Here is a 15,646-nt window from a genome sequence, read left to right as displayed (position 1 = left end):
TGAAAGGCGTACACAGCGCTGTACATTTTAACATACATAGTAACATAGTAGATGACGGTAGATAAAGACCCGAATGGTCCATCCAGTCTGCCCAACCTGATTCAATTTACATTTTTTAATTTTTTCTTCTTAGCTATTTCTGGGCAAGAATCCAAAGCTTTACCCGGTACTGTGTTTGGGTTCCAACTGCCGAAATCTCTGTTAAGACTTACTCCAGCCCATCTACACCCTCCCAGCCATTGAAGCCCTCCCCAGCCCATCCTCCACCAAACGGCCATATACAGACACAGACCGTGCAAGTCTGCCCAGTACTGGCCTTAGTTCAATATTTAATATTATTTTCTGATTCTAAATCCTCTGTGTTCATCCCACGCTTCTTTAAACAATAGACAGTCCCTGCACAGAAGAGCTTGCAATCTAATTTAGACAGGACATTTCAAGGTTGGGGAGGTTATAGTGAGTATAGGTATCTGACAGCAGTGAGGGGGAGTTGAGTCGAAAGCAGTTTCAAAAAAGTGGGCCTTTAGCTTGGACTTGAAAGGGTAAAGTACAGTATACACCAGCAATGTAATCATGTCTTCAGTTAAACTTGCCTTCACATTACCATTACACAAAACCTCTGTATTGCAACCTCCTGGATTGCATGAGTTGTGTGTAGAATGCAGACACAGAGGAAGCATGCTTACTGTTCTATAGCCATGGTTCCTTCTCACTTCACCAACAGTGCATAATTCTGTGGTACTTTTGGGTGGGCGGACAAAGGATTGCTTGGATTGTGATGCATTCCTTTAGTGTCCCCATAGTGCAAGGGTAGGCAATTCCAGTCCTCAAGAGCCGGAGCCAGGTCAGGTTTTCAGGATATCCACAATGAATATGTATGAAATGGATTTGCAAATCTATCTCATGCATATTTATTGTGGATATCCTGAAAACCTGACCTGACTCTGGCTCTCGAGGACCGGAATTGCCTACCTCTGCCATAGTGCATACTACAACTGCTGCCTTAGGGAGCTAGGGAGAGATGAGTAGAACATATGGCATTGAATCTTAGCATATGATCCTGGAAGCACAGCAGGAAATTTGGAGCCTCCTGGTAGATCTGGAACTTTTGGATTGCTTGACCTCTTTTGTTTTTCTTTTTTTTTTTTTTTAATCTAATCAGAGTTGTTCTATTCCACATCTAGTCAAGATTCAGAGCAGATCACAATAAGTTAAAATTATAAATTGTTAAAGCCTTATAAAAAAGGATATATGAAGTGAGCTGTCCCAAATGAAGTCAAAGGAAATCCTATACTTTAATAGCCTGATAAGAGAGAGTGCACTCCAGAAGATTTTTCTTAATCATATTTTGCTCATAAATGTCTAATTTAATGCTTACAGTTCAGTTAGGTATCCATGCTTATTGTTGCTTGCACAAGCTCTATTTATGTTAATTATTCTATGATTCAAGAAAAAACTCGGAATTGTGAAACTCAATAATATTACAAAAAACACTTTCACTGGAATGAAAAAATGTCATAAAAAAGAAGAGGAACGCAGCACTGCTATAGCTCTAAAGGGGAGGTACAGCTAAATGGAGGAAAAAGCCTCAGATAGGAGCCCTTCCACCACCACAATGGTGGTCCAAGGTGGTTGGACGTAACACCTCACTGGCAAAAAACCTCCAGACCGACCCCCCGTAGTAAAGAACTTAAAGCAGGGCGGCGGTGCAAACGATAGAGGATAACAATCCACTTATCTAGATTAGTAGATCGGTACACCGACGATGGCCAGCGTTTCACTCATCTGCTGCCTCAGGGTGTAGAGAAATCCGATCAAAACTTAAGATAGGACGCAAGCTGCATCTCAAGATCAAAAGGCACATGGGCCAAACCCGACCATGTGTCTCAGGCCGCGCCCCCAGGTGGGACCTAAGGCTCCAGGGCCTATTCTGATTGGCCCACGCGCCTTAGGCCCCACCAGTAGGCGGAGCTTTAGGACGGATGGGCCAATCCGGCCTCATTCCTTCGTTGGCTGCCTGCCGGACAGGCGGGTTTGGCTCCCGTCTGTCCGGCCAACTTCCAAAGGTACGGGGAAGGGGGGTGGGGGGGTCGTGGGGGTCGGCCAGGGGGGTCGCGGGTCGGCTGGGGGGGGAGGGGGGTTTGCGTCGAGGGCAGGAGGGCCTGGGATCCCTCCTGCCCGTAATGTAGTGCGGGGTGGGGTTAGGGGGTCGCCGTGGCCAGGAGGATTTGGGCTCCCTCCTGGCCCAATATTGTCGGGGAGTCGGCGGTCCTTCGGGGTGGGGGTGCGAGTGGTCCTGCCGAGGGGGGAGAAGAATCGGACGTCGAGGGGGGGCATCAGGCTTTCAGGATGGGGACAGGACTTCAAGGGGGGACAGGCAGATCTTCAAGGGGGACAGGCAGACCTTCAAGGGGGACAGGACTTCAAGGGGGGACAGGCAGACCTTCAAGGGGGGACAGGCAGACCTTCAAGGGGGGACAGGACTTCAAGGGGGACAGGCACGGAGAGGCGGGGCAGTGCACCGAAAGTCAGGGCGGGTGAACGGTGAGTCGGGGCAACCAGAGGAGAGTCGGGGCAGTGCACCGAAAGTCAGGGTGAGTCGGGGCAACCAGATGAGAGTCGGGGAGGGCGAAAGGAGAGTCGGGGTGGCCAGAGGAGAGTCGGGGAGAGCGAAAGGAGAGTCGGGGTGGCCAGAGGAGAGTCGGGCAGCATGCGCGTTATATGCCTGAGCGCGGTATAGAAAAGTTTTTGTACATATCATCGTGATTTCTGCGCGCTATACCCCTGTGCGCGTTTTACAATGGTGCGCGTTATATCCGCGAAAATACGGTAATCTAATCTAATCCTTAGGTTTGTATACTGCATCATCTCCACGTTCGTAGAGCTCGACGCGGTTTACAGTAGGAGAAATAGGAAGGAACTACAACAGAGGGTTAGAGGTAGAAGTGTGAAGAAAATTTAGAGGACTCTAATCAATGTGCAAAAATCAGCATTTATATTTAAATATCATGCAAAAACAACAATCTATTTATATTTCAAGTATTTAAATATATATGTGTGTGTGCATATAGCTAGATATACATACATGTATCCCCAGTGGTAATTCCTCTCATAGCTGGCTGCAAAGTTTGATGGGACAAACATTCTATAAAGAAAGACACAATAAGGTAGCTTGATGGTAAGAAAACCAGATTTAGTGGTAAAGAGAAAACACAAGAACAACATTTATGATGATAGAAGAGACAATGACAAGTGATTATTCTGTACATCATTTGGAGATAAGATCTTCAAGTACCAGAAAAATGTGGCTGAAAGATTGAGGATGCAGCACTGTGGTCTGTCTGGATTAAGAATTTTGTTCTGATTCTCTGAAGAAGAAATGGTGAAATAGGCCCGTCAGAATCAGTTTTTGAAATGATGTGCTTGTACCACTAAGATAAGTGGCCTTTTACATTTTACATTATTTAAATACTTGAAATATAAATAGATTGTTTTTGCATGATATTTAAATATAAATACTGATTTTTGCGCATTGATTAGAGGTGGTGGAGGAGGACCAGTGATTAAAACCTTAGTTCGTATGGGCTGATATGTGACACGAACACATGGTCTCAGGTCCTGCCTCCTTTCCATAGATGATTTAGTCATTTACTGAATGTATTATTTTTGACTCTATTTTTGGACATGCTAAAGAATTGAGGGCACACCTAATTATTAGTTTTGATTTTGAATTCCATTTCTGTTTTGAATTTAGCTATTTTTAATGTGGAATTTTGAATTATTGTTTATTTGTTTTGTTACTGTAGGAACAAGAGCCATAGTGAGCCCATCCTTAAAGTTGCCATATGAAATTTACAGTAATTGGCCATATGAAATTTAGAGTAAAAAATATTGTATATTTTAATATTATTTGTAAATTGGTTGGTACACATACCCTTTGTACCAATAAAATGCATAATAAAGTTTTTTTGTTTGTTTTGGAGAGAGAACCCATTTTTAAACATTTGCCAGCACACTATGAGGGGGTAATGAAAAGTTCTCAGCCCAACCAACTTTTTAAATTCTGAGCATTATTTTGCCACTGTAGCTGAAAAGTGTGTTATCTTATTCTGTTTAGTGCCAATTTTTGGAAATGAAATTCTGTTTTTGACATTGTTTTAGATCATTGATTGAACCATATCCATGTTACTTTCTTCTTGGTTAGGCTGAGAACTCTTTATGATGTACCGTATTTACACGCATATAACGCGTGCGTTATACACGATTTTACAAACCGAGTATAACCATGTGCGTTATATTCATGAGCGCGTTGTCCAAATTTTTTTTTTACATAGTTCCCCCCCCCCCCGACGTCCGATTCACCACGCAGGACCGCTCGCACCCCCACCCCGAAGGACCGCTCGCACTCGCTCCTGCACCCCCACCCCGAAGGACCGCTCGCACCCCCACAGCCTCCCACCCCCCTCCTCCATCATGGAGAAGCTGCCTACCGTTGTCCTGCTGCTTCCTCTGCCGGTGGTCCCGCTCCTTCTCTGAGCCCTGCGTCTGCACTGCTTCCTCTTCCGGCAGTCCCGCCCTTTCTCTGATGTCAGAGAAAGGGCGGGACCGCCGGAAGAGGAAGCGACGCAGGGCTCAGAGAAGGGGGCGGAACCTCCGGCAGAGGAAGCAGCAGCACAACGGTAGCCAGTTTCTCCATGATGGGGGGGGTGGGAGGCTGTGGGGGTGCGAGCGGTCCTTCGGGGTGGGGGTGCGAGTGCGAGTGCGAGCGGTCCTTCGGGGTGGGGGTGCGAGCGGTCCTGCGGGGGGGGTGAATCGGACGTCGTGGGGGGGCATCAGGCTTTCAGGGTGGGGACAGGACTTCAAGGGGGGACAGGACTTCAAGGGGGAAAGGAGAGTCGGGGTGGCAAGAGGAGAGTCGGGGCGGGCGAAAGGAGAGTCGGGCGGCGACGGGAGAGTCGGGGTGGCATGCGCGGTATACGGGTGTGCGCGCTATATAAAAATTTCTTTGCATAAATTACAGTTTCCCGCGCGCTATACCCGTGTGCGCATTTTACACGGGTGCGTGGTATATGAGTGAAAATACGGTACTCTTTTATGGTTTATTTTTGATAAAATCATCTACCTTGACACATACACACATGAAGAAAAATGCCCAATGTGTCACAGTGTGTGTGCTTGTTTTCAAAGCAACTTTTCTTGCTAATTGTACATTTCTGTCATTTATTATGAATATTTTCTGTGTAGGACAGCAGACAGTTAACTCCTTTCTCTATATATGCTTAGAATTCCTGTGTGCTCAAATGTCACTAGACTCTCCAATATTAAGGGTAATAATATGAACAATAATGCTCATCCTTTTCAGTGTGGATATTTTTATATTAAAATTTGTTTCATCAGATTGTGTTTAGACCTGTTATATTAGTTTTTGTTTTAGCATTTCTACACAAAGTGCATTTCTCTTAATTCATACCATAAATTGTACTTTTTCTGTGAAAGTACATTAATCTTTAGCAATTGTGCTGCATAAGCTGTTTCAATAAAATTTGTTGTCATAAAATGGTTTAGAATGAAAGCGCTCTTTTTCTCATGGCTAATCAAATTTAACTATTTTCCTCATCTCACTCATCCTCACATAGTTGAAAGAAATAGTGACAAAACCGTGGTGTCAAATTGTTAACTTTGTTGGCTTTTATTTTCATCCATTGAGTTTTATTTTGGTTTTTCACTTAGACAGAAAGGTTCTGATGCATCCTGGATGAATGATCAAGAGCCACCAGCTGAAGTAAGTAAGGCAGCTACTCTGGTTTCTCTGTAGACTTTGGCATGTTCACTGCAAGACTTCGGTGTGGGTACTTCTGACAGCCGGGGGGGGGGGGGGGGGGGTGGGGGGGGGGTTGGTTGATTGAACAAACATTGAACATTCATTGGAGCATCTTTTAATTTCTGCTGCTCTAAATCGGTGACCTTTTTAAAATATTTGTGTACAGAATAGGTTAGAAAGTCTAGTGAGGAGAAGTTTTTCATCTTATGACCAGGAGGAATGTTTTGGGAGCACGATCCAGTCTCTTTACCATTCCAGTATCTCAGAAATAATGTGACTTTCACAGGTTGCTTTTTTTTTTTTTAAATCGATGCTTTCTAATTTTATATATTACATTTTGAGCAAAGATAAATCCTCCTTTAGGTTTGTTTGTCTAAAACTTTTTCTTAGGCAAGCAGCCCTGGTTCAACAAGTTCTGTTTTCAAATACTCCCCAAGTGTATGTTGCATGTAAAGTTATCACATGATCTGTCTTCCATACTACTAGTTCAGGGGTCGACAACCTTTTTAAAGCAAAGAGCCATTTTATCTTTAATGTTTGACCCAAGATTTACAAAGAGCCGCAATAGTTAGAGAAGAGGGTTTGACATATTCCAGCTCTCTCACTCTCTTCTCTCCCCAAGGTCTAGCTTCTCTCCCCTCCAGGTCTCTGCACCTCTCGTCCCTCCTCCTCCCCCAACCCATAGACAAGGCTCGCTCCCCTCTCTAGGCCCCAGCCCTTTGATCTCCCTTCCAATCCATGATTCCTCCACCTCCCAAGGGCCAACCTAGGTAATGGGTCCTGGGGGGGGGTGAGGATCTTCGGGGCAGGAGCATGGCCCTCTCATGGCAGCTCAGCCCTACATGCCCCCCTCCACTCTTCCATGCATAGGTAGAGCCTCACCCCAGGTCTTTGTGGCAGGAGTGTGTTCCTTTCACACCTTCTCCTTGTGGCTGCCTTCTAAAATGGCTTCTGCGACCTTTCACGGGTGTGCGTGTCATTTTCTGTAGTACTACGAGCTGCCTCAAGAGGTGATAGCAGCCATTTTAGAAGGCAATTGTGAGGAGGCAGGAGCGAGAGTGCCATGCTCCTACCACGAAGATCCCCGCTGGACCACCAGGTACTTTGGTAGGTCTGGTGAAGGGCATGGGAGAAAAGCTGCAGGTTGCGACCTCTGTTTTTATACGATCCCACTTTATTCCAGGACCAGTGGGTTATTTCCCTCCTGCCACCAGGGATCTATAGGAAGCCTCAAAACCTTTTGAATTTTTTACGCCCTCACTTCTTACCACTGAGCATTCTCCTTTTGTACTCCAATCTTAGTTCCTACAGGCCAGGCTGTAGGATCTTATCTTTTCTGCTCTTGTTTCTTTTTGTGATTTTACAGTAATTTCAGTAGGTTTTGGTCGTGGTTTTGACCTCATGCTGTGCAGGGTCCCTGTGGGGACATCCTTGACTGCGAGAGATTGCAGACTGTTGGAGACAGTCTGCTTCTGGGGGTTTCCCTGTTCAGCAGTAAGCCCCCTGGACAGCCTGTACATCATATTAAGGCTCCAGGACCTTTCCCTTGGGTGCTAGCTCACCCCAGGTTCATCCGCTAGTTGGGTGTAGCGCAGGCAGAGCGGTTCCGTGGAGGCGCAACCGGGATTGGAGCCAGACTGCATTCCTCCGCCAGGCATTTGCATGACATGTCCACAGGTGGAGGAGGTCTCCAGTCGTGGTGGTCAGGCCGGTAGGGCAGTCAGAAGATTTGAAATCCAGATTTCCAGTTCACTGAGGCAAAGGATCTCTCTGTAATCTGTGTTCAGCTCTGCATGCAATTTCTTTCAGCAACAGTGAGTAAATGTTGTAATTTCCTGTCAGCACACATTTATGTGAGAATCAGTTAACAGCTTGAATCAGAGATTTTGGGGGGTCTTTAAAAAAGGGGTTTTAGGTTTCCCTGCATACTCTGTGCCCCCCACCACCCCTAAAATCAAAACAGGGCCTCAGTGGCCATTTTGGATTTTTCCAGATTTGATTTTAAAGTTATTTTTCATACTTACAACTTCATTTTTCAAAGAAAACCACATAGATGACCTCCCCAGGGTAAGATGGGATGGATTCATGTCTCATTTACAGTGGTTGGCTGTCAGGTGCGCAGCTATGTTCTACGTGTGCTGTAGCCCTTGAAGGGGGCAAAATTTGCTCAAACGCGATACCTTTGACCTTCAGGGAGGATCTTCAAGCGCCTTATGCCCCGACTCCCACAAAATTGGTGTGAGGGGGCCCTGGGGAGTTTGCTGGTGGCATTTGGTGAACCGTAAGCTTGGCTCTGGCAATAAACCTCCTATATCTTCTAAGCATTCCAAATCTGTTGTGCAGAAGTTAGCTTCCCCCGCAGAGGAGGGTTTTCCACCGGAATTTGTGAATATGCTTTATCAGGCATACTTAGTTAAAAAGTCGGTTCCGGTCACAAGGATCCCTGTTCCAAGAGACTAGGGTGTATCTTCTTGCCTTCCTGCGGAGGTACCAGAGAGTAAGCCGGTTGTGCCCGCAGTTGCATCAGACATGCTCTCCATTCCTTTGCTTTCACCAGGTGGCGCTGCAGCAGCCATGGATGTGGTGAATCTGGCAGATCTCCAGGATCCGGATTCATATGAAACCCGTAATTTTGGTGAAGATCCCATAGTATGCAGATTCTTTTAGCCCATGCATCTTGTGGATTTAATATCTGATTCTGTACAGGAGTTGAAGCTGGACAGAACAGCCGGTCACTGCTGAATGTTCCCTCTTGAGTGTCCAGAGGCCACAATTTACCTCTTTTTTTTTTTTTTTTTTTTTTTGATGATCTTGACATTGTTCTTACTGATATTTGGGATAATCCAGTGGATCCCTTAAAATATGCTCGAGCCATGGCGCGGCTTTATCTCATAGCGATGGCTTTAACAAGCCCGCTGTGGACTCCGCCCCCCTGCCGGTACATGCTCTATAAAATCAAGCACTTAATGCGCTCCTTTGTGCGTTACTGCAGTGCGTTTTCTATATTCCAACGATTATACCTTACAGATTCACAAATACTTCCAATTCTAATAATATACCTTACTGCTTTTTTTCTTCTCCTGACCTAAATACTAATGATACTTGTATTACTCAATACTTAGTTCCTAATTTCCATTCACTTAATATGGATAACTCTATTACTTCTATCCCTGTTTTCTGGGGACATAGGCCTTGCAAAACAGCTAACTTCATAACAAATCCCCATCTGCCTGTACGTTCCGAAATTAATGTATCCTCTCCCAAAAGTACCGAAAATCCGCATCTCAATATAGGATTAATAAATGTTCGATCAGTTAAAACTAAACATCACTTAATTAAAGATTTAATTTCACAACATTCTTTTGATGTCATATGCTTAACCGAAACTTGGCTAGCTGATGGAGAGGAAGCTTACCTCTCCTACAGTTGTCCCTCTGGATTTTCATATTTCTTCAATCATCGTCAGTACAAACGCGGCGGAGGTCTAGCCATCATTTTCCGTACATCATTAATAACAGCTATAGATTACTCTCCGTCTAATTCCCCTATTGAATTTTTACAATTCTCTTTTCATACTAAGCCTAAACTTGACGCTCTACTCCTTTATTTACCTCCCCCAGTTAATAGTGAAAATTTAATTCTACTACAATCCTTGCTCTTTGACTTCGGTTCCTCTACTTTAAACCCTTTAATCTTAGGAGATTTTAACATCCATTTCGATATTCCTACCGATTCTCAAACTAAAACTATCCTAACACACATTGATCATTTAGACATGCATCCTCTCATATTGGAACCTACACACAATTTAGGGCATACTATTGATATGGCACTCATCCCATCATCTCAAATCGATAACTACACTTTGAATTTCTGCCAACCAGTTCCCTGGTCGGATCATTTCCTGATATCAATGTCATATACTCATAATTTCAAAGCATCCACATCTACCAAAAAAATAATCAAATTCAGAGACTTCAATAATCTTTCTTCTGAAAATATTGCGGCCGCACTTCCGTCAGATTTCTTTGATTTAAATTGTACATCATTAGAAGACTCAATCAAATGTTGGATCAAAAACACCCGTCAACTATTGGATACATTAGCTCCTCAACAATCAAAAATCATCTCTGGAAGAAAATCTATTAATCCTTGGTATACTGCAGAACTCAAACTTATCAAAAAGCAAGTAAGATCCTTGGAGCGTAAATGGAGGAAAGATAAATCTGTAGTTAACTCTGAACTATTTAAAGAACACTCTAAATTCTATAAATCAAAAATAAATCTTGCAAAAACAAAATTTTACTCAGGACTAATTCAGAAAGCCACAAATTCCTCCACTCTCTATCGTATATTAAATTCAATTACTCATTTTAATCAGCGTTAAAAACAAGATACTGAAATTAAACTCACTTCTCAAGAACTCGCTTCTTATTTCATCGAAAAAATTGACAATATCAGATCCACATTCACTATAAACTCATCAATTAAATCTGATCAAGTACTAACGGAGCTTAGCTCATTTTCTTCAAAATGTTCTTTATTTAATATTCCTACTTTAGTAGAGATTGAAGCTACTTTAAAAACTATTAATTTAAAAGGTTCCCAAACTGATTCTATTCCTCCCTTCCTCCTTAAGCGATTCTTTAAGACTTTCGGGCCAGCAATTCTTACCCTGGTTAGTAACAGTCTAAAAAAAGGTATCATTCCTACGGTTTGGAAACACTCAATTATTCATCCGATCATTAAAAATCACAAAATTAGTCCTGAAGATATGTCGAACTACAGACCGATAGCCAATATTCCATTTTTATCTAAACTAACTGAGAAGGTGGTGTTTAACCAGATTTCAGATTTTATTGAAAAAACTAATATTCTTCACCCCAATCAGACTGGCTTTAGGCAACATCATTCTACAGAACATTCACTAATAGGCATGACTACCATTATTCACTACTTTCTAGACCATCATCAATCAGTTCTCTTAGTTTCTTTGGATCTTTCGGCGGCTTTCGACACAATTGATCATGAGCTATTACTAACAAGGCTCCAGTCAATTGGTATCACAGACCAAGTTCTATCTTGGTTTCACTCTTACTTTTCTGATCGTTCTTCATCTGTTTTTTTCAATAATTCAACTTCCAATACTTTCCCCTCTTCAAACGGTGTCCCACAAGGTTCTATACTTTCTCCTCTTCTATTTAATATATTTCTTGCTCCTTTGTTAACTTTATGTCAATCTATCGGCTTTAATGTCTTCGCTTATGCCGACGATATCCAACTTCTGCACCCCATTGATACCAATAATCCTTCTGATATATCAGTAATCAATACAAAATTAGAACAAATACATAATTGGTTAAACAATAATAAACTTGCATTGAACATTTCAAAATCTAATGTACTACTTTTTCCCTGGAAGGATAACCCCAAACTAAGCCTCCCAATTTCTATTAAGGGTCATCCTTTACAAGAGGTAGACAATATTAAAATACTCGGAGTTACTTTCGACCACTCTCTCTCCTTCCATGACCATATTAGTAATGTTATAAAGTCCTCATTCTTCAGGCTTCGACAAATCCGCTCTGTATCACAGTTCCTTAATGCCAACTCTCTAAATATCCTCATTCATTCACTTGTCATTTCAAAGATAGATTACTGTAATGCCCTGTTCAAAGGTATAGCACAAAAGGAAATAAAACGCTTACAGATTATACAAAATACATCCATCAAACTTATCTATAAAGCAAAAAAATTCGATCACGTAACGCCGCTCCTTAAGGAAGCCCATTGGCTTCCGGTGGGTCATCGAATAATATATAAACTCTGCTTGCTCACCTTTAAATCCCTTCTCTATAAAACTCCGGCTTTCATTCACAAACTGCTTATCCCTTATACAGCTAATAGAACTTTAAGATCAGCTGCACAGCATCTTCTAACGATCCCATCGCTAAAAATAATAAATACGCGTCGTCAGTTTATTTTTTCAGTCACTGCTCCCCAGACATGGAATTCTCTACCGAGCTTTATAAGGGAAGAATCTAATTTAGGAAAATTTAAATGTAAACTAAAAACATTCCTATTTAATGACGCATTCTTAAACTAACTATGCTTCTAAGTGTTTTTTTTTTTAAATAATCATGAGAATTTTATAAAGTTTTCTTTCAAGTCCCTTTTCCAATTTTACTCTCCTACTAAATTTTATCTTTTTAAAATTATTATCATTATCCCTCCCTTATGTGTTTTCCCTTTATGTTTATTCTTTTTATATAAAATGTAACTTTTTCCCCATACTTTCCTCTTGTCTCCAGTTTCGTCAAATTTGTTTTATAACCTTGTTAGTATTATCTTCTATGAAGCTGTTTTTATATTGTATTTTATCATATTGTACATCGCTTCGAATTTAGATGAAGCGATTAATCAAAAACATATTAAACTTGAAACTTGAAACTTTATTTTCCCGAAGGTGGATTTTTCAGTGGCACAGGTCACCAAGCGCACATCTCTCCCCAGCGATGGGGGGGTGGGGGTGGTCCTGAATGATGTCCAGGACCGACACGTGGATTTCATCCTTAAGCATCTATTTGTTTCGGCCTCAGGTGGTGGTAAAGCGGCGACCACCTCCTCCTTTGTGGTCCGGGCGTGGCATTCCAAGCTGCACCATGATCCTGACACTGGTGCTTTGTGATTTGAATTTTCTCATCTCCGAAGTGGATTGCATGGCTGATACCTTTTACTATATCACATAATCACTCACTGTACTTCATCAATTAAACATTCTCTGCACACATGATAATTTGATTTTCTTTAGACCTCAGAGAAACCTTGCAGTAACTTAACTCACACTGGCGCACATCTTCATAGGTTGATCATTTTTTTGCCGATTCACATCTAATATTTATATTAACTTAATTTAATTTAAGTTTAACATGACTTTCACGAATGGAATAATTTGAACCAAATCACTTATCTTTGTTGTTGTTGCTGTTGCTTCTATCTCCAACGCATTTTAGAAACTTTCTTCAGGGATGGGGTTACTATGCAAAGTGTTTTCACTGCAACAGATTTGATAACAAAATCACCATCAAGTCCTGCTCAAATCCCCAAATCCTACAATGCCTGCAGGCAGCAATCCTTACCTAGTTGTATTAGATTGTAGCTTAGATTTAACTCAGAGTGCCGGCATGCCTTTCAAAAATGGCTGTGGCATTGCAGTACAGCTAATTTGTTTGGAAATCTCCTGACGTCGCTCTCTCAACTTGCTACATTTTAGGTCCATTTCTACATTTGAAAGTTTAAGGACAGAAGCCACCTCGCCTAACACAGTGATGCCTAATGGATTGAATGAGAGCGCTGATTGGATGGCTTCTGTCCTTAAACTCTCGAATGTAGAGAATGGACCTATAATGTAGCAAGTTGGAGCCTGACGTAAGGGGATTTCCAAATAAATTAGCTGTACTGCAACACCGTGGCCATTTTTGAAAGGCATACCGGCTCTTTGAGTTAAATCTAAGCTACAATCTATGTTTATGTGCATGCAGGTGCCTTTCCTGAGCTCTTTTGATGCCTTTGTAAGCTGTTTTGGAGTTGATATTCTCATGTTCCTTTGTTAAGCAAACCAGTTGATTTTTGAGATTGTTCCCATTGGAATCCCTACTTCACGTACTGTTGTTGGAGCTCTTTGTGCTTTGGTACTAACTATAGGCGGCGCTAGAACTCCCAGTGAAGTAGAGAAGGGTCACAGAAAAAAATCCAGACTGGATTCCTTCTGCAAATGGCATGCGGCCATTGGGAGATAACCCACTTGTACTACTATTTATTATTTCTAAAGCGCTGAAAGGCGTATGCAGCGCTGTACATTTTAACAAACAATAGACAGTCCCTGCTCATAAGAGCTTACAATCTAATGTCTCGCCTATCTACTGGAAAAGATAGTATCAAGATAAGAATGTCATCTCTTTTTCTGGATATTAGGTGGTCATAATAATGTGACTCAACTGTGTGTTAAATTCATTTAAAAAAAAACTATCATATTGCCTTCTTTCCTTTTCTTTCTATTTATCACTTTTAAAAGTGGACTAACATTGGCAACACACCAATTTGTCATTTTCTGAAATTATAGTTCTGTCCACAAATTATTTTATGTATTTGTTTTATAATTTTTTTTAAAATTCATATAAAAATGAGATATTGCTATCAAGTTCATTATTCAGGCAGCTGTGATTAAGGATAGTACTTTTACTCTAACCAGATACTATTGATACAAATATACTGTTGGTGGATGTTCACATAGGGAAGTATGCACTCATATATGACTGGTCCTGGTATTGTTTAAATGTGTCACACCTGTATATCACCTGTGAAAGTGTAGATTTTCTTGCTTTAGTCAGTGCAGCCAGCAGGCCACGTAGGCTTTAAGTTGGTCAACCCTATCAGTCTTTTTTTTTTTAAATTATTCTTTGTTTTCTTTTGTTTTAGTTTTTTCATCATTGTTATATCTAGCACTGAAAGACAATGGGCAAAAATACACACTTGCCAAGCCCCCTAGCAAAATGTCCCAGCTATGCTAGGGAATATTAAAATGCCATTTAAAAAACATTAAGATACTACGTTGCCTCTGAATTACAGTTATATGGAGTATTAAATGGTGGTTATTAATCCAGAGTTACCATGAAGCAAACTATCAGTTAAATAAGTGTCATAATTTTGATTTTCTCTAGGCTTTAGATTTTAGTGATGATGAACAAGAGAAACATGCTAAACAGACGAAAAAGCCACAAAATCAAGAGAAAAAGAAGAACAAATTTGTACCATGGGAATCAAGTAAGTGGCAACTATAAAATAATTTAGAATAAACTTGCAACAAAATAAACAATAAGGGGCTCATAATCGAAACAGAAATATGTCAGAAAAACCACCCAGATTGGCACTTGGACAATCTAAAGGTCGTCCAAGTGTCAATAATTGAAAGGGGATTTTAGAAGAATCCAGAGACATATTACTAATAACTGGAAAGATCATAGTAAACTTAATTTTAATTTTTGGTGGAATTCACGGCGCATTCTGAAAATCAATTAAAACTGCTCTGTTTGACAAATTCATCTCCTAAACAGAAGCCTCTCCACTCTCAAGGATATATTCCCTATCTTTCACGATGCAATTTAATATCCTCTTTCTATTTCTTATGTAACCCTCATTCTTGCCTCCTGTAATTCGCTGATTGTCCAGCCTTCTTCGAATGTAAACCGCCTAGAAGTCTCTCGACTATGGCGGTATACAAGAATAAAGTTATTATTATTATTATTAATTCAGTATGTCACATTATAGAATGGAAAGATCAGTAGTGGTACAGAATGGAAATTATAAAAATTTTATTAAAATATGGGAGCCATTAACATCTTTTTGTCATGATTAGATGCCATTTTTCTATTAATTATACACCATTTAGTATTGGGTGGGGGAGGGTTTCAAGTATATGATCTTATAATGAATAATGGGCTTTGAGGGAAGGTGGGGAGAGGGTTACATTTCTACTTATAGATTATAATGATAAGATGTTCAAGTGCTTGGATTAATTGTGTTTATTATGAATTTTTGTATACTTGATGAAAGTTTAAAAATGAATAAAGAATTTAAAAAAAAAAAAAGAAGTATCCAGAGACTTTTTAGGCCTCTGAATCCCGCTGTGCACCCAGAGCTGAAAGGGGGTTGTTTTTTTTTTTTTCTTTTTTTTAAAGAAGTGGTTAAGGCGGGATATGGACTGGCCTAGACTTAGTCGTACTGCAGGGATAATTGAAAGTTTTACGAGGCTGCCTGGACAGAAAT

The 15,646-nt window shown here is 41.2% G+C and overlaps 1 protein-coding gene across 3 annotated transcripts in view; it reads left to right on the top strand.

Annotated features, from left to right (window-relative positions):
* NAF1 (nuclear assembly factor 1 ribonucleoprotein) overlaps positions 1-15,646 on the top strand; it is a 135,260-nt gene that overhangs the window by 92,139 nt on the left and 27,475 nt on the right. For all 3 annotated transcript variants that reach the window (XM_033941610.1, XM_033941592.1, XM_033941599.1), the window contains exons 7-8: positions 5,731-5,782; positions 14,542-14,644. In XM_033941610.1, coding sequence (XP_033797501.1) covers positions 5,731-5,782; positions 14,542-14,644 — 155 coding nt within the window. The remainder of the gene's footprint in view (positions 1-5,730; positions 5,783-14,541; positions 14,645-15,646) is intronic.

Source organism: Geotrypetes seraphini, chromosome 1, assembly GCF_902459505.1.
Source record: "Geotrypetes seraphini chromosome 1, aGeoSer1.1, whole genome shotgun sequence".
NCBI lineage: Eukaryota > Metazoa > Chordata > Amphibia > Gymnophiona > Dermophiidae > Geotrypetes > Geotrypetes seraphini.
This window is presented reverse-complemented; position numbering and strand designations above follow the sequence as displayed.